This window comes from Mastigoproctus giganteus, chromosome 3, assembly GCF_048544385.1.
Source record: "Mastigoproctus giganteus isolate SK-2022 chromosome 3, ASM4854438v1, whole genome shotgun sequence".
Taxonomy (NCBI): Eukaryota; Metazoa; Arthropoda; class Arachnida; order Uropygi; family Thelyphonidae; genus Mastigoproctus; species Mastigoproctus giganteus.
The window spans coordinates 231,268,411-231,288,236 of NC_143577.1; the positions used below are offsets into that span (position 1 = coordinate 231,268,411).

General features: G+C 33.6%; 1 protein-coding gene across 5 annotated transcripts in view; it reads right to left on the reverse strand.

Moving 5' to 3' along the window:
- Positions 1-6,386: 6,386 nt before the first annotated feature.
- LOC150088833 (putative protein kinase C delta type homolog) overlaps positions 6,387-19,826 on the reverse strand; it is a 121,089-nt gene continuing 107,649 nt past the window's right edge. For all 5 annotated transcript variants that reach the window (XM_090369694.1, XM_090369692.1, XM_090369691.1 and 2 more), the window contains 3 exons: positions 18,164-18,352; positions 9,681-9,821; positions 6,387-7,058 (listed from right to left, as the gene is read on the reverse strand). In XM_090369694.1, coding sequence (XP_090225820.1) covers positions 6,912-7,058; positions 9,681-9,821; positions 18,164-18,352 — 477 coding nt within the window. In that variant the 3' untranslated portion in view covers positions 6,387-6,911. The remainder of the gene's footprint in view (positions 7,059-9,680; positions 9,822-18,163; positions 18,353-19,826) is intronic.

Consider the following 19,826-nt stretch of genomic DNA (forward strand, 5'->3'; position numbering starts at 1 on the left):
TAGATAAAAACCAAGCACTCTGCAAATAGCACAGAGTTCGGTGGGCTGACATTGAGCAGTTAATTTCATGTGCTTCTAATTTTACAATGCTCATATCCTTGGGTACCATTTGACATATATTTGTTAGAAAAAATCTGAAACAAAATGTTGCGTTCATGGATTGATTCCATCCAGAAAGATTTTTGATAAACAATAATAAAACATTTATTTTGCATGCTATTATCTTGTTATACAGAAATTCCACTACATATCAAATATGACTTTTCTGGTATTGGTAATGTAATTTCTGGCTGAGGCTGTATAAACTTGCTTATTTGCCATTATTACTGTTCTTATATGGTTTTGTTGATAAGATTAAGTTTCAGTCTACCATCTTTATGGTGGAGATGGCAGTGCAAAGACATACTCAAATGTGTCTACCAATTTAAGTGAAGTAAATGTATGTGGACATGCACAGCATAATACAAACTGTCTCAAAATGTGCTTGGTCAACCTCATAACAGCATATCACTCTTGGGTTATTTAGTTTAAAAGCATTAAGAGGTTATCTTTAAATAATCTTATTTAAGTTACTTGCAAACCAAACCAAACTGAAAATTACAAATGATTTGAAAGTAGAAAGAGGAGCACTTTGCCTCAAAAGCAGTTATTTAATTCTGTAATTTGTGTTAGCCTACAAAGAAAAATGAAGCATGCTTGGAGAAAACTAGTTGCTTTCAGCCTCTATTTAGGCTTACCGCAGTAGATTGAAGAGAGAACCGAGCATTACATACATTGGTAACTGTGACATGCATTACACTAAAGTATTAAATTACAATGTACACTCAGTGATCACTGAATTGTAACCATGTACCTAATTGTGTTGTGTCACTGTGCACATGGATTACAGCCACTATTCACCTAGACATTGACTCCACTAGATGTCTGAACACATCCATAGGAGCCGGGTGGGTAAAGTGCTTGCCTGGCAACCCAAAGGTCGCAGGTTCGAATCCCGCCTCAGGCTTGGATCAGAGTAGTGCAAAAACCTTGGGAAGTGTATTATGGCCACAGAAGCTGATGTGCCAACAACTAACAAAGAAAAAGGAAAAAACCATAGGAATCGGTGCTATGCTACCTGCATGGCTTTTTACAGTGTTGGAATAGATGACAGTTGTATACCCATATGCCTCACCTTTCCATTCTAAAACATCCCACAAGTGTTCAGTTGTATTGAGGTCTGGCAAATTTGGAAGCAATTAAGATGGGTGATAACTGCACTGTTCTTTGAACTACTCATGCATAGTGCAAACCCAGTGACATGGTGCTCTATCGTCTTGGAAGATCCTGTTTTTCTCTCTGGAAAAAAATGCAACATGGCAGGGTGCACATGGTCTCCTAATAGCTGCCAGTAGCCCTCACCAGTGAAACATTCATCTATATGCACCAGCAGTCCTAGTTCTTTTCAGCAAAACATGCCCCATATTAAGCAACCACCACCTGCCTGGATAGTAGGCACCATGCATGGACCCATGAACTCATGTTGCATGCTCCACATATGGTGTCCATCAGCATATTGCACCAGGTATTTGGACTCATCTGGCCAGCACACTTATTTACAATCCTCTGGTGTCTAACCAGCTTATTGTTGACACCACAGTATTTGCTGTCAACCAGCAGTGAGAAGAGGTTGTCTCTTGAGTCATCTGCTGTGGAACCCCATAAGTCTGAGTATTATACAGCACAGTCATCTGGAATATCGTTCTTGCACCAATTCTCCATATTGTATTGCGATGTCAGCTGTTACACAGTGACCTACCATTGAGCCCATATAACGTGCTCTACCCTTTGCTCACCAGGAACATCCACCATGTGTCATCCTTTACAGTTCTCTTGGCAGAAGGTGGCTTGACCTGTTTAACACCATTCTTTGTACACCTTAACCACAGTGGGCCATGAGTAACCAACAAGACTTGCCATTTCCATGATAGAAGCATTCAATGCACAAGCTCCCACAGTTAGATCCTTTTGAAACTCCATGATATCTCTACGATATCTCATAACTGATACTTTTTATAACCATGACTAGATGCAAATTATGACTGTTCTGGTGTACAAAGTTGTTCAGTTTTTTTTTTATACTCTGAGCTATGCGACATAGTCCCGTTACAGATAGGGTAGTCACAATTCAGTGATTACAGAGTGTATATACAGTTCTAAGTTCAGTTTTAAAACAAATTGCACCCCATCAGTTTTATTTAAAGTATAAAATTACAATCTTGCACACTTTCAGCTGATGTATCTCCAATATTATTTAATACAATTGTCTCCAGAGACACAATCTTTTAAAATATACCAGCCTTGGGATGCAGTCTTTTTTTTTTTAATTATCCTTGATATTACATTATTTAGGTGGTTCTTTTTAGGACTGCCTCAGAAATTTATTGTATAGTAGTCATGATGCAAGTTCTTCAGAACAAATTTATAGAAGGAAATGCTGAGACTAATACATCATTGGGAAGAGAGAAAAAAAAAAAAAAAAAGCAGCTAAATTATCCTTTTATTACATGATTTATAGGGTAATGAAAGGGTTGAAAGATTGCCATTCATCATCAGTTGAGTATTATTAAATATCAGTCAAGGAATGTTGACACAAAATGAGTATGGGTTTTCTGAATGCCAATAGCCATGTGGCACATAGATCATATAACACTAACACATATCATGAATATACTTGGCCGATGTGTAAAAATTTATATTAATGGAAAAAAATTGCGGAACTCCTTTAAAGGGTCATTTGAAAGTATTTTTTAAAAAGTATTGGAAAGAGAGGAGCTTTAATGAAGTTTCATACCATGACAAACTTTATTACACATTGATATTTCAACATAGGCATCATAACTTTCAAACTTTCGTAAAACTTCTCAGATCAATTTTCAAAAAAATAAAAAGTTCTCATCAGGCTCCTTGCAGGCCACTTTTCTTTTTTTTTTTGTCAAAGTCTGCCAAGTCCTGTTAATGAAATTAATATTTTTAGTTTCACACAGGAAGTGTGGAGCACCATTCTGGATAAAGGTCATTTCTTACACAATGACAGAAAACAAAATTTAAGTATAGCAGAGTATCTTTTTGAATGTTTCATAACTAATAAAAATATAAGTTGTACCGCATTCAGTATATTTAAAAAAAAAATAAAGGAAGTTGTTCTTTGCTATAATTTTTTAATGGAAAAAATGTTTGTTGGGCTGAAAGTTGCATGAGCAAGTGCATTCACAATTTTTTTTTTATGGGTATACTTCCAATTTTAACCTAAATAATGTTGATTGCAAGAATACCAAGCCGATGTGGTCATTACATTTAAAAATTAATTTTTGTTGGCTTGCAATCTTTGCCAATTGCATAGTTGATAGTTAATGTAAAATTTTACAAATCTTGAGTATTTCACATTTAGAAATATTTTATTACCATTATCACTAGCTACTGAAAAGGTGGTGCACAAGTCTTTCCCTTTTATTTCAAGTAAATTTTTAAAGTTCTATCAGTTTACCTTTCTATGATTTTGTCCTATTAGTCCCATTATTTCTTTTCTATGTTAATAAAGTTTGCATTAATGCTATTTCCACATTATGCTGCACATTAATTCTCCCCTCCTGTATGTGTTAGCACAGGTCAGGTTAGGAAAGCAACATTATTTTAAAAAATTCAAAAGATTGCTTTTTCACATACATGGTAAAGATCACATTAAATCTTCCAACCATTAAATTTGCAAGATCCTTAAACCTTAAAAGCTCTGAGCAGTGCAGACAGGCTGCCAAGACAGCTCATGGGATTTAGTCAATGGTATACAGGAGTTATTTACGTCCTTCCGAATTTTAGGATGTAAAGATGCTGAAACAAGTACAGAGAAGGGCAACAAGATTGGTGAGGAAAACAAAGGCATGCTGTAACCAAGGAATCAGAGTTAACGTGGCACAAAAAATACACTTAGTGGTTCAACAAATGAAGTAGATCAAGCTGATTTCATGAAAGCTTGCTTATTTTATAGCCTATTTCCTTTTGTCATTTGTATAAGGTATGATCAAAAGACCTTAAACAAAAAAATAAATAAATAAAAAAAAAAAAAAAAAAACTTTGTAGAAGAATTAAGATAAATTTACCTCAATATGATACATAGAACACTCCCGTATGATACTCTCCAGAAATTAAAATGAATTAAAGATTAACGCAAAATGATTACAGTAAGATATCAATTGAACAATTCAAAAATTAACTAAAATTCAAAAAAATTTAAAAGTTAAAGTCAATTAAAGTTAAAACGTAAATCTTGAAAAATGATTTTCCTTCCTGAAGCAGACTGTTTTTTGACCATGTGTCAGGATCATGGGAAGTTCCATTCCTGTGATCCTCAAAAGAAATTTCCATTCATTTGATCACGACACACGGTCGAAAAGCATTGTCTGCTTTCAGGGAGGAAAATTGTTTTTCAAAATTTACGTTTAACTTTAATTGATTTTTTAAAGTTGTTTTTTGAATTTTAGTTTAGTTAATTTTTGAATTGTGTTCAATTGATTTTTTACTGTAATCATTTTGCATTAATCTTTTATGTTTTAATTTCTAGAGAGTATCATACAGAAGTGTTCTACATATCATATTGAAGTAAATTTCTCTTATTCTTCTACAAGTATTGATATCACCGTAGAACTTATTGAGCACCATAGCTCTGTTATATACTAAAAAATAACTCTGAAATGATGACAGATATCATCTCCAAAATTTACAAAGTTATGCTACCAATCCAAGCTCACAGAACCAACTTTTCATCTTCCTCATTTATTCATTCAACTGCTGTTTTCTGGAACAGCCTTCCTTCATACATATTTCCTGAAAATTACAGTCTACAGAAGTTCAAGTCTAATGTCAACAAATATCTTCTTTCATCTTCATAACCTCCAACCCAAGCATGGTACTAAATACTATAGGTTCTAACACCTCCCATGTTTGGGGTTTCATAAAAAAAAAAAAAAAAAAACTCAAAAAGAAAACTGTCACTTAATTTAACATGGGTTATCTTAATAAAAGTTTACTTTTAATTTTTTTAGATATTGGTTTTGCATCTAGGTCTTTCAGATAGTTTTTATGCGATACTATGAAGAAAAACCTGTGTTGAAAATGCCTTTGAAATTCTTGCCTTTTTCAGATGGAATTACCTTTGCTCAATACGTGAATGGAAATGTATGATATTTACCTTTTATATGATATCAGATTAATGTATTTCTGTTTTCTTGATTAAATTAACCATCTACCAGGCATGGTTCATTTAATATAAGTTGCATAGAAAATGTCCACCAAATTGACTTAAATTTAAAATATCTCTAGTGCCATCAATGTGAATTTCAGTTTTCCTTCATTTTTGAGCTTAATTTACGCCATTAACTTTTTTGTCATTGAAGAAATTTGGTCAGAAAAAAATAAAATGCTTTCTTGAGCCTATTCTCATTAATTATTGTAAAATTAGAAGCATCTCGTGTTCATTAAAGCATGCTGCCTTCAAATTTTATAGCAGAGTCCAATTGTTGTGTATGCTGTCTTCATTTTTTACTGCAGCATCCAGCTGACATCCAGTTATTGAGGCATGCAGGCTTTTCGTTTCCACAGTTTATGTTCGTAATTGGTAATGTGTTATCCAAACAGCAAAATCACAAGCAGAATGCATGTCTACAGTGCACCAGAAAGGGGGTGGTGTATTTAAAAAAAAAAAAAAAAAAAAAAAAAAAAAATATATATATATATATATATATATATAAACATGCTTTCAATGTAAAATAAATGGATTTGTCACAGTTATGTTTGTAATAGATTGAAAATAAAGATGGCATTAAAAAGTGAACAATCTTGGATTATTTCCTATCTAAAATGGGGTCTCCTTTTCTCAGTGTATGACTGCTTCCTTAAAAATTACATGCCCACTGGTGGGTTAAATAATGAACAAGGAAATAAGTTGGATTAATTAAGAGTAAATAACTAAAATGAGCCTTATTATTAGACAACAGTCAGGAAGGGCTGACTGCTTCAACTTTTACCATGTATAAGTGTCCTTTTGAGATGCTTTATCATAATATTTCAAAGTCAAGCTTCTTAAATTTTTTTTTTTGTTGTTTTGTTATTTAATGAACATGAAGTTATCCATAATTTGTATGATGTATCTGAATAAATTTTTAATAAATCAAGACTTTTAGGTAATTATTTATTAGCCAAGCTTAGTGACTAGTTTGTGCTATTTAACAAGGTTGATGAATTCCCATTTAGTGATTACTGGCCTTTGAGTAAATAATGAACAGTTTAAATTCAAACCTGCCTTGTGTAAATTTATAAACTTTAGGGTAGTAGACCACTTTTTTTTTTTTTTTTATGACATACAGCTTTTTAAGTAAATGCATCAATTATGTTAAGCAGAATATCCACTAGCCCCAGTTGTATGCCCCCTAGACCCATTTCCACTGATAAATTGTACAAAAAGTTTGCAGAATTGTATCTTTTTATTTTTTAAATCTTGGAAGTCAAAGGTTAGTAACCACAAAATGAGAATTGTCTCATGACTTAAATGAAAATGGAGGTAGTTTTACCAGAGCAATATGAATTTCACTAAAATATAAGCAAATGTTCTAATATATTTTAAAATTTCAAATCTAAAAAAAAAATTCATCATCAGCATTCAGTTCTCTCTCTCTAAATTGAGTGTATGCCCACCTCAATCAGTTACGACCCTTGCTTTATCTTTGCGGCAGAGCAGTAATGCAATAATACTTCCTTACACATCACTGAAGAGTCGTGGTGGTCCGAAGATCTTATAATACACTAAACTTTTGTGGTCATTGTCCACCTGTACACAGATTTCTTCAGATCTTTTGCAGGCATGCTGTTATAACTGTCCTTCAACCAACAAGATAAGGATTTACATAACTAAATCCTTTAAATTCATCCTGATCCATAGTTGCTAATATTTCAGACTCCACCGGAGAAATAACTGCCTCATCCATTGTAAAATTGCTGTCAAAGTTGCTTGTGTCACTTGGCCCTTTCTATAAGATAAAGAAATAAATCATCCACAGTTCGTTCTAAATGATATAGTTCTCAAATTTTTAAAATTTATATTTCCTAAGGTTTCTAAATATTACTTTAAGAATAGTATGTTTGAACAGAGAAATTATTAGTGCAAAGATTTTAGCATTTGCAGAGAAGAAACAGGTAGTAATAATAGTTTCTAAATAATAAACATGCTTTAGATTTATATACACTAATTCGTTGAAGGATTAGTGTATATAAATGTGAAGATCTATACCAAATATTGGTACAGATTATCTGGACCCTAATGAATAACTGGCACACACACAGTTATTCTTGTATGTGTGTATGCCAATATTTGAGTAGCATGAAGCACCAAAGAAGCATTAAAATCATTGACAATGTGAGTTTTCTGTGAGATGATAAAAATACAGTCAGTATATATGAATAGATGGAACAATGCTGATACTTCTCTATAATATATTGAGCACAATATATCAGAGGGGCAATACTGTGTTATTTATCCTCTGGTAACAGGGGGCCCTGTTATCAGAGGATAATTGGCTCCAGAAAATTCCACTTAAAACGAGGACCAAATTTTCGTAATGTGTATTATGTACTTGTACATTCTGTATAAGTTCTAATTTAACATCTAAATCATAACTTTTGCATTGTCTTTTTTTTTTTTGTGATGCTTTATCATCAGCACTTCGCTTTGAATGCATGATTAATAAAAATAAAACTAAGAATTCACCTTAACATAAAAATCATCAAAAATATCAGACATTTACTACAAGCAATAGTACACAAGAAATTGACTGTAGGTAGAGGGAGTTGAGTCAACAGGGTGCTCACATGAAGATCAGCACAGAAATAGTTAAGTGTGTAGTGTAGGAGCTTCAACGCAAGTTGAAACAAAGTACATACACATACTATTATATTTTTTAATGTATTATCTGCAACCTCGTAACTGCGGGGGACTCAGATACTGGGGTTGCTATATAAATAATAACAGAATAAAGCCTGAAATACTTTGACTCTTAGAAAATAGACCAAATAAGTTCTGAATAAAGTCTTATACAAGGCATTTCAAAATAATCATATATAAGCTCTTCACAATTGCTCGCACCTACTCCAATACCCCAGCATCTTATGAATCTGTGATACTATGTTCCACACTCATTACGACAAGTCCATTAAGTGTATACTTCTGAGGGTTACACATCATACCCTTTCAGCAGCTTCAGGAGTCAGATCTAATGAATGCATAGGTTATACTATGTGTGTCTATCATGTCTGATTTACTATTATGGAAACTTTTGAGGAAAAAAAAAAAAAAAAAAAAAAAAAAAAAAAGTACACTTGGCACATCTATAGGGAATTACCTAGCTTGGTTTCATGGTGGAGCTGCAACTCCCAAACCAAATATAATGCCAATGAAATATTAAATGTTACTGGAATGGTGCATTAGCCCATCACTCTTGGCCTCTGGAACAATAGGAAGGGAGGTTCATGGAGTTGAGTCACAATTCACAGAAAATGTCTTGAGAAAGCTACTCTTATGTATTAAAGAGCATTGGCCCAACTATGGAGCTTTGTGATTTGTGCTAAAACGATTACTGACCACAGGGCTTTGATTCTTCATAGCCATGTCCTGCATTTACATTTTAAATTATTCTTACTACTTACACTGTGGGTATTTCTTTGGAAGTGGATCCTACATGTACTACTACTGGCTTGAAGAAAACAATATTGGCCTAACCAGCACAGATTCTTCACCTAAGTTTCACAAAATGGAATAAGCTGGAATTAGGAATCAGTGCACAGCCAGCATATCCTTTTGCTGTAAGCTGAAAACTGTATGGAGAAGGAGAAGAGCAAAACATTGGTTCCTGGTATCATAAATTGGTTGACAACATTATTAGAAGAATCACAATTGTCAATGAGGTCAAACAGTCAACTTAAAGGTGGGCTGGCAATTACAAATTTCCTGAAAACATATTTTATTGAAATGTATTGGTTCAGAATGCTTTTTAGAGAACATTGTAAATATTGTAATTAAACATTTGAATGACCAGCATATTTGAGAAAAATATGCTGTAACAGTACCTATATTGGTGTAGATTTTTATGATTTATTTTTATTTTATTATTTTTAAAAATTTTTTATTTATTTATTTTTTTTTTTTGCTGGTCTTTAGCCTTGTGTGCTGTGTATAATATTGCTGATGCCCGGGTTTAGGCTTCTTGGACATGGGATTGCTGGCATCCACTGCTCTTGCACTTTATCAGTGGATGCAGGACTTGTTTTAAAAAAAAGATCCAAAACTCGCTTTGGGCTTTCAGTACAAGATAGTCTAGGTCCATCACGGTTCGTGTGTAGTTGTGGCCTATCTCCTTATGGTATAGACAGACACTGGACAGGCTTTCCAGGTTATTGCCTTCCCAGTAGCAAAGTAGCCAGAAACAACACACACACTGCAAACATAACATTACACATTTCTGGCCATTTTACAGAGTTTCTGTATCACCACAGTGTACAATGGTGAAGCTGAACATAAGAGGCAAATGGTAATAGAAGTGGAATAAAAATATTTTGGTTAATTAGCTTGTGAAAACAGACATATTTAATAGACATACCACTGTTGGTTTGAAGGGGGGAGGAATTTGCTTTTTCTCCAACTTATTCCAATTGATATCTTGGAAGAAAGGTTGATCACAGATGTTACCAGCACGGCAAGTAGTCATTCCTAAACGTTCGTCTGGCTTTTTCCGAAGGAACTATGGAAGGAAAAAATATATGTTTAAGTGTGTTGTTTATCATAATATTCATTGTAGCAGTACAATTACAGAATTTCAGAGTGTTTCAGGAGAAGCATTTAAGTTACTAACATGCTCCACCCACTTTTTGTTACAAAACCCATTATGGATTTCCAATGTTTTTTATATGATGCCCATTTTTTGAAAAATAAGTTTATGAAATATTAGCAACATAATTTCATTAAAATACTCAAGTTTCCTTTTAGTGTAAATTTTCTACAAATTTTATTCACTTTTTATTTTAATATTAAAAAAAAAAGCAAAATTTTGTATTCTGCTTAGGCTGCTAACAAAATCCTTTGTTTCTCATACTTTCTGATATAGCAACTGACAATTAAGTCCAAGTTATTAAATTTTCAAAGTACATAAGGCCATTATAAAGATCCTGTACTACATGAATTAATTATTCAGTAGCTGTTCCTCAAATCTTCAAATTTTCTTTTAAAGCATTTTCATTTCTATTGTTAAAAATAAATCACTCACTAATTTCTTTTTAAAAAATATGCATGATGCATAATAATATACTGGTGACGCACAAAGTCCTGCTGCCACAAAAAACATATGCTTAAAAGTGAAGCACACTAGCAGTTGTGGTCTACAGAACACTCATGCGACACATGTCTCAACATTTCATAAGTTGCTGTGACTGCCAGTTTTTTGCCTTGCTTTACTGCTGTATATTCCCTTATATTGTTTGCATTTTTTTTGTTAATGGATCGCAAACATATACAGTAGAGATAATAACACACAAAAAAAAGCATTTTCTCTGGAGTTGAAACTGTATATGACCATGCAGTGAGAGTACCATCAGCACGAAGCAAGCCTCAAACCTTATATTTACAGTGCAGATTATTCATGACAGCTCTAGAAAAAAATAAAATAAAATAAAAATGCTAAATGTGGAACCTCATTAACTGATCAGAAGTCATCATATCGCAATAATTGTAATATTGCCTGTCATTTGTAAAATTAAACACGCCACCATAATAGTCAAAGCAGAAATAAATGTGAGTTGGAGAGGCCTCCTCTAATAAAACCTGCATATTCTGTATTTCTAATGGGAAAATCTAATTTAAATTAGAAGCAGTCTCCAAGAATGGCACCCTCACATAATTGGCAATATAATTTGTACAGATTAGACTGACAGTTTCAAACCCTTTTCTGGATTCTTCATTAGAACCCTGGAAAATATAAAGCGACATAAGGTACCATGTGTAAAACTAAAATTGAATCTAAATAAAATTAAAACTGAAATTTAATTTCATTTGTTCAGTTCTTCGTATTTTTTTAAAGATTTTTGATGAAAAATCCAGAGAATGAAATAATAAACAAAACAAATCAATAATCATTTTTAAAAAAATGTTTGAAACAAATGTCAGCTTAATCTATATATTTATATTAATTCTAAGTTTAATTAATATGTTTTACCAATTTCAAAAGTTATATTCAGCAAATGCTACATTTTCAGTCTATTAGCATTTAGCATTAGTAGAGGCATTTGATGCAAGAAAGCAAGCTTATGCAGCATCAGCCAAAAAAAAAAAAAAAACCCACTTCCACTTCACCCCTCTGTTCGTTCAAAATACCTGTCCAGCTGAGCCTTAAACTTATTTAGGCTATCATCCTCCACCACAAGGGATGGCAGTCTGTTCCACCAACCAACCACCCGCTGGCTAAAGGCAAATTTCCGCACGTCTATCCTACATCTGTCTTTCCTCAATTTGAATTTATGCCCTCTCAGGTGATTTTTCTGAGCTAGAGGAAGAATCCCATCAGCATTGAGCATGCTTAAACCATTCAAGGCTTTATACACCTCTATCAGATCACCTCGCTGGTGCCTAGTCTCCAGACACTGTAATTTGCAAAATTTAAGCCTTTCTTCGTAAGAGTACCCCTTTGTTCCATTCACTAATCTTGTTGCCCTTCTCTGTACTCGTTCCAGCAGCTCTACATCCTTCTTGAAATGAGGCCTCCAGACCTGTATACAGTACTCTAGGTGTGGCCTGACCATTGCCTTATACAATGGAATAATCACCTCCTTATCCCTGCTGGAAAAATTCCTGTATATCATTGACAATACTCCATGAGCTACTCTTGCAGCCCGTCTGCACTGCTCAGAGAACTTCATATCTGCCTGCACAATCACCCCCAAGTCCCTTTCATTCTCTACCACTGTCAGTGTAGTACCACAGAGTTGATACGTTGCTCTGGGGTTGCTGTTTCCCATGTGTAGTACTTTACATTTGTCAATGTTAAACTTCATTTGCCACCTCTCAGCCCATCTGCTCAACCTTTCCAGATCCTGTTGCAGCAGCATAGTGTCAGTAGTGTCCTTGACAACCCTGCCAACCTTTGTATCATCTGCAAACTTGGACATTAAGCTTGATATACCATCATCAATATCATTTATAAATACAGAAAACAATAATGGACCCAACACTGAGCCCTGAGGGACTCCACTAATAACATTAGTCCACGATGAGCAGTGTCCATTGATTACCACTCTCTGTCTTCTCCCCCTCAACCACCCCTTTATCCATAGCAGCAATTTGCCTCCAATGTCACACTGCTCCAATTTGTGTAGCAGTCTTCCATGTGCAACAGTATCAAAAGCCTTTCTAAGATCCAAGTATATAATATCAAAGTTATTCCCTGCATCCAGTTCTTTTGTGACTGCATCATAGTATCCAATCAAGTTGGTCAGGCAAGACTTCCCCTTAACAAAACCATGCTGTGTCTGAGCTATAACTGAAGTCTTGTCTAAATGATCCTGCAGTGCTTCTTTAACCAGTGCCTCCATTAATTTTCCTGGAACAGAAGTTAAGCTCACAGGTCTATAATTACTTGTGTCAGCCTTTGATCCTCCTTTGTGAATTGGGGTCACATTTGCACATTTCCAGTCTATGGGTACCTCCCCTGAGTCCAGGGAAGCTCTCATAATTATGGCTAAGGGTTTGCTTACTTCCTTTGCTGCCTCCTTTAATATAACTGGATAGATCCCATCCACCCCGGGTGCCTTTCTTGTGTTTATCTTCAACAGTTTCTCCTCCACTTTACTCCCAGTTATTTCAAGATTCTGTAGCTTACTGCTAGAGTTGAATACACCTCTGGCATTCCCCTTGCTGAATAACTCCTCATGTGTGAATGTCGATGCAAAATATTCATTTAGTTTGTTAGCTACCTGAGCAGGATCATCAACAGTTGACCCATCAATATCAAGTGGACCAATCTGATTCATCCCCTTCCTTCTAGAGTTTACATAAGTAAAGAACTCTTTGCTGTTTTTCTTTGCATCCCTTGCCAAGGATTTCTCGTAATCTGCCTTCGCCTGCCTAACCTCCTTTGTAACTTGGTTGCATATCAACTTGTATCTATCATAGGCTTCTGTGTCATGTGTTAATTTGTAAGTATCCCATGCATTTTTCTTCTCTGCCATATGCCTCATTAGTTCATCTGACATGCATTTTGGCCTAAACCTATTTATGCTGTTCTATTTAAATAGTCAACTAAATTGACTATTTAAAGGTTCTCTACTAAAGCTAACTATTCAGTTAAAATGCAGTGTCCTTGAAATATAATTGTCCTGCTATGTCAGGTTGAGATGGTGTTACTATGGGTTATACGTCATACCACAAATTTTGGTATCAAATCCAAAAAAATTGTTTTCGCTCCACTTGCCAGTGAATTTTTTTTAATACCATATCATATTTTCCAAAAATTTCCTTATTCTCTTTATTAAACTGAATTTTTTTAAAAATTTAAATAGTTACATCTTCATTATATGTATAAAAAACAATAGTAAGATTTTATAATAATTTAGATAATAAACAGTGAAAATAATATATTTAAAGTTTATTTTTTCTTAGTTTCCTTTTTTTTATTATTCTATGATTTCACTTTTAGAGTATCTTAGAACATGGGTAGCAGAATTACACCTTGAAAACTAACCCTAATTGTTGCATATTCATTTGCTGCATTTATTTCATGGTACAATTAGTGTTCCTGCTTACTATAATAACCCTAAAAAATATTTTATACCTGAATTTTACTTTGAGGATCATTCAATGTTAAATAATGCAAAGAGGGGAAAATAGTGTTATGATGCATTATGTACAATGTTTGTGGGGAACATGAAAATTGCATAACAGGTTTATCATGAAAATTATGCAACTTGAACTGCAGTATTTTGTTACATAATAATGAAGAGGCGGTAAAAGTTGTTCCAGTGAAGAGTGTGGTGTAGGTAATATTCAATGATGTTAAAAAATTTAATTACAACAATTTGTAAATATCATCCACAAAAGTTATTGGCTAATTTCCCACAAAATACAAATTTAAGTGAATAGTCTATACTTCCAGAAAACCTAAAAATAAATCCTCTATATTCCAAGACAGCCACATATGGTCAGAGAAGTTTACAAGACAGAGTACACAAGAACATTCTGTATTTAGCAGTCACATGAGCTCAAACCATCATCAACTGAAGCATACATGCTACTGTACTCCCATAGTAACCACTCAGCTATGTCAGGCTCTCCACAAACATAGTTCCTATATAATTTAAGCTTTATGACAATTTCAAATATACTTTTCAGTATTAATTTTTTTACTAATTTGCCAATTAATAAAATTGTTGGATGTGAATGCATTTAACAGCTCTTTTATTCATACATCAAAGGATTTTAAGTAGTCTGTGTCTAATTACTAAGCAATTACGTGACTATACTTGTCAGTACTGTCAACATTGCTTTTACAGGTTTTAACTGGCAAGTTTTTAAATAAAATGTTTATACTATGGAGGGTAGAGGAGGTTGCAAATACACAAATCAATAGTGAAATTACCTTACTGTCAGGTCCACCACCACTGAGTGGCGTGAGGGAGTTTTTTTGTGGGGATAGAATTTATACTTTCTGACTCTGACACAAATGCTTACAATCTACAAACATTTGTGTATTTCTTGGCAGAGACTATATATATGGCAGAACTTCTTAAATGGCTGCCATGGAAACCACTTAAAGTTCTTCCCAATGTTATTACTTGAAATGTATTGTGTACATTGAATAAAAATCATTGGGATAAACTGCATAACAAACTAATTGATTCTGCAGATTTAACAGGTGTTTTGGCTTCTGCCAATAAAATATTGGAAGTTAAATAACAAAGGGTAGTTGTTATATCTGAAAATAAGCAGCCAGTACAATGAGCCATTGCAGCCTTATCATTGAGAAACCATGAATTCACAGTGCCATCACTATAATAATTTCTTGAAATAACGGGGATTCTCAGATTACGTTTCCTGCATGTAAAGAATACTGGTGCTGCGTATATACAATTCATGTTTTCGGTCAGTATATATTGTATACAAGGATTATTTACAAAGCTCAGGTCCTATAAATTAAATAAATGACCTTTCTTGATAGCATTAATCAAAAAGGTATGGTGGCACAATCCTGCACAGCTGTGGCCAGGAGTTAAAAAAAAAACAGAAGATTAATGAAAATTTTTAATATTATCTATTAATTTGTAAATACTTCTAGGAAGGCTCTTTATGAAAATGCAATTGTCTACTCTATATTACTGGAAGGGTTCTCAACTGAAATGCTTTGGCAGATCAGAATGAGTACATTTAAACAATACTAATATACTTGGGCACATATGTTATAAATATGTTTATAGAGTGAGGTGCAAATAATGATTTTTATATAGAGGTCAAAAGCAACCATAATTTGATCTAAATAATGGAATAATAAACTTTGTTTCTTGTAAGTTACAATAAACAAAACAGTCTCTTTCAAAATTCTTGCAGTAAGTAAAGTACTTGAAAACAGGGTTCCGAAAACGATTCAAGACCTTTGAGAATTATTGGACTAGGTCAGGATAAAGGCAGAGTGAGCCAATCCATTTGTTCACCCTGCTTTTAATGAATGCATACTGAAAAGAGTGAATAATCTGTTATGTCTAAGTGAACAGCCAAATGGTGTATCAAAAAAAAAAAAACTTCCATTTAAACAACTGTTATACATGCATAACAGCCATAGTGTACAAAGACTACCTGCTGTCTGAAGAGAAGCCAATTAAGCTACAAAGCAACTGTCCTAATGCTATCTCAGATTTTTAAATACATAGCTGAGTTGCCTGTTTAAGTGATTTAATTTAAAATGATATTAACAACTTAAGCAGAACTGTGGCTAATGGTATTTAAGTTGGATGTAAAACCTAGCTCTTGTTGGCAGTCTTTTGAGGAGGTAAAAGTTCTGATTCATGTAGCTAATGCAGTAATGCATTTCAAATCTATCAGATTTATATTTTATATGAAAGTATACCCAACAATCCTATATCATTATAATTAATTCTTTTGCTGCATCTTTTAAAACTGACTTGACTTTTTTTTTTTTTTTTTTTACCTCCCCCAAGAAACTTTTTCACACTTATTCCAAAGGTGTTCTTCCTTCTGCTTGGAAATTTGCTCATATCTAGCCAGTTCCTAAAAAGGGTGACAAATCCCTCCCATTAAATTATTGTTCCATTGCACTTACTTCTATTCTTTCTAAAGTAATAGAAAAATCAATTAACTGTGAACTCAAACTATCTAGAAACCTTCCATCTGATCAACATTCTACGGACAAATTCAATGAAAAAGTTTGGTGATCATGTTTGGCATAAAGGTCTTCTAAATAAGCATCTATTTTATGGTTTGCTAACTGTTTTTTGTAATTGGCTATTCAGTTTTCTCTATGACCACTGCAGGTCATGGTAAATGACTACCTTCTAACTTCTCCACTAATGCTGGTGTTCCTCATAGTTCAGTTCTTTCTCCCATTCTTTTCTTCTCGTATATAAGTGACTTTCCATTGACTGGAAATCCTTTCCAAAATTTTGCCAATGATAGCACATTGCTTTCCACCTTCCAGTTTGAGAAATCTTGCCCTGTGCAAACAGCTTCAACTTTTTGAATATCCACTACCAATTCCTTAAATGCTGATCTCCAGGTAATTCTCCAGTGGGGCAAAGATAACTTAGTTGATTTCAATCCTTCTAAAACTCAATCCTGTCTTATATCTCGCAAAACTAATTCTTCTGCTCCTATGCTTATCTTCAATGACACACTGATTTCTAGGCAAGATCATATTTCAATTGGGGATTACCCTGACTTCTAACCTCTCTTGGCGTAAGCACATTACAAATATTGCTTCCTCCACATCTAAGAAACTGTGTTTTCTCTTTCGATCTCGGCATTACTTTTCTTGCAAACAGCTGTTCACCCCAAAATCTCTCTCAGGCTCTAGATTCCATTCAAAAGAGGGCAGTTAGGTTAATTAATGACTCATCTCTAACAGAGTCTCTCCTCTCCCTGTCTCATTGATGTTCTGTTTCTGCTGCGTGCCTTTTCTATCGATACTTCCATGGCACCATTCTTCTGAATTGGCTTCTATAATTTCTGTTCTCTTCCAAAGCAGTCCAAACATGTGCCACAACCAGTCAACATCCTTTTACTGTCCAACTTCAAACTCATAGAATCAACTTTTTCTTCCTCCTCATTTATTCATTCAACTTCCATTTTCTGGAACAACCATCCTTCATATGTATTTCCTGAAAATTACAATCTACAGAAGTCCAAGTTTAATGTCAATAAGTATTTTCTTCCATCTTCTCAACCTTCAACCCATGCATGGTACCAAGCACTATAGGTTCTAATACCTCTTGTGTTTGGGGTTTTCGTAAAAAAAAAAAAAAAAAACCTCCATAGCCATATGAGCTAAAAGTGCCATTCACATTTTTCCATTAAAATTCTTTCATTGTATACCAGTACATTTTAGGCATAGATGGATTCTTAAAATAATTCACTGTATTGCATTTTTTGCAAAAATTACTTCATTCAAACGAATGGCTTACAAAGTACTAATAACAAGGGATGTTTGCAGGATCTAGAAATTCTTTCATTAAATTGATATTTATTGCAATGGGATTTTACTTCTATAATGTTAGTTATTTGTAATGCAGTGCTACCATCCAAACAGCTGATTCAATGAGTAAGGCCATCTCATGAGGAATAACCACTAACAAGAATTTGTCTTCTTTTTAGTGAAGCTACCTTCACTAATAAGCTTTTGCTGGAAATTTGATGGTGAAGCTACCTTTGTAAACTGGGGGGGAAAAAGTATTTTAATTTATAACAAAAACTGATTTTTAATAATGTTATCCAGTTATCAATTCCACTTTAATTTTGCAATAGCATAAACAAATTTTCAATGACACTGATAATTATTTTAAGAAAAATAAATATTTTTATAAAGGTAGTTACCAGCTGGATAATGTTTATGGCTTCTTTGCTAAGAAATCGGGGGAAATATGGTTCTTCATTACAAATGCACCAGAAAAGTTCATCTTCATCAGTGCCATTAAATGGAGATTGTCCAACTAACATCTCATACATTAGTATTCCTAGTGCCCACCAGTCTACTGACTGATTATACTGCTGTCCTTTGCAAATCTGAAAGTTTAATTAAAGAAATTATTTTGATATTGAAAATAAGTGGAGATTTGGCAGAGCTATGTGATATAAATAAATTATCCATATTACAGCTAATTTTTTTCTCTTAAAGCCAGCTTTATTAGTGTTCCACAAGGAATTATATTGAACTAGTCAAAAGTGTTCCACAATGGATCACTGCCTGCTATCAGTTGGGCCAAAGATGGGCCTGCATCTTATTAATTTGTTCATTAAAACTCATGTTTTTCCAAATACAGCTGGCCGTAGCCTAGTGGTCAGGCGCGCGGGTGCATAAGTACACGTGCCTTGAGTGACCGGGGTTCAAGCCCGTGACTGCTGAATATGATGCTGTTTCTTGTATTCTGTCTATCTTGTTAACTCCTCTGACAGTTTGGTCGTCCCGGAGTATAAACAGAAAATTTATTTAATATATATATATATATATATATATATATATATATATATATATATATATATTAATAGTTATATTAGTGATAAAAGGAAAGCAAAGCAAGAAAGTTAAAAGACAATAACTAATATTTATGGGTTAATGCAGTTGCAAGCAATCATGCAATACACCCACAATGTCTATAGAATATCATTAGAAAAAGTAAATCAATCCAATAATAAGAATACCATCAAGGACTTAAGAAAACGCAAAAAAAAAAAAAAAAAAAAAAAAAAAAAAAAAAAAAATTATTATTATTATCGCTTTTTACCGACAATCTAGATGACTTCAACTGGGGCCAACCACCCAGAATGAAGGCAAAAAACGACAAGAAGTTCTCTGTTTCTGTGATGATCAATATATGCTAAGTAATTTAAATCTAAACCAAATATAAACCAGTAAAGGCCGAACATAAATCGAATATAAATAAATCGAATGAAGATAATTAATTAAGAAAATTTTTTTGAAATATTAGAATCAAAGGTAAGAAATATAAGTAAAATATAAATGTAAGCATATATTAATCATCGTTGACCCGACAGAGAACGTAATTTAAGGATTAAAACAAGATTAAATATATAATACATACTACATTTGACCGTATCTAGGACATAATGTAATAGTCGTCAAAATAATATGTGGTGCCCCCTATGTGATGGATACGGTAAAAATAAATAATTAAATTAAATTAACGCAAAGAGAAACATGCAGATAGTAAGAAGAAAAACTAAAGGAGTAGGAAAAATAGAACCTGAACTCCACAAAGGCGAAAAATAGTGGTATAGATAAGAAATAGTTTCTCCTACGTCCTCGGATTGCCCTAATAATTTCGGAGAAATAAAAATAAAGAGTGTAGGACAGCTTAAAGGCATTACAAGATATAAGTTGTGGCTCGGGTGGTTGGCCCCAGTTGAAGTCATCTAGATTGTCGGTAAAAAGCGATAATAATAATAATTTTTTTTTTTTTTTTTTTTTTTTTTTTTTGCGTTTTCTTAAGTCCTTGATGGTATTCTTATTATTGGATTG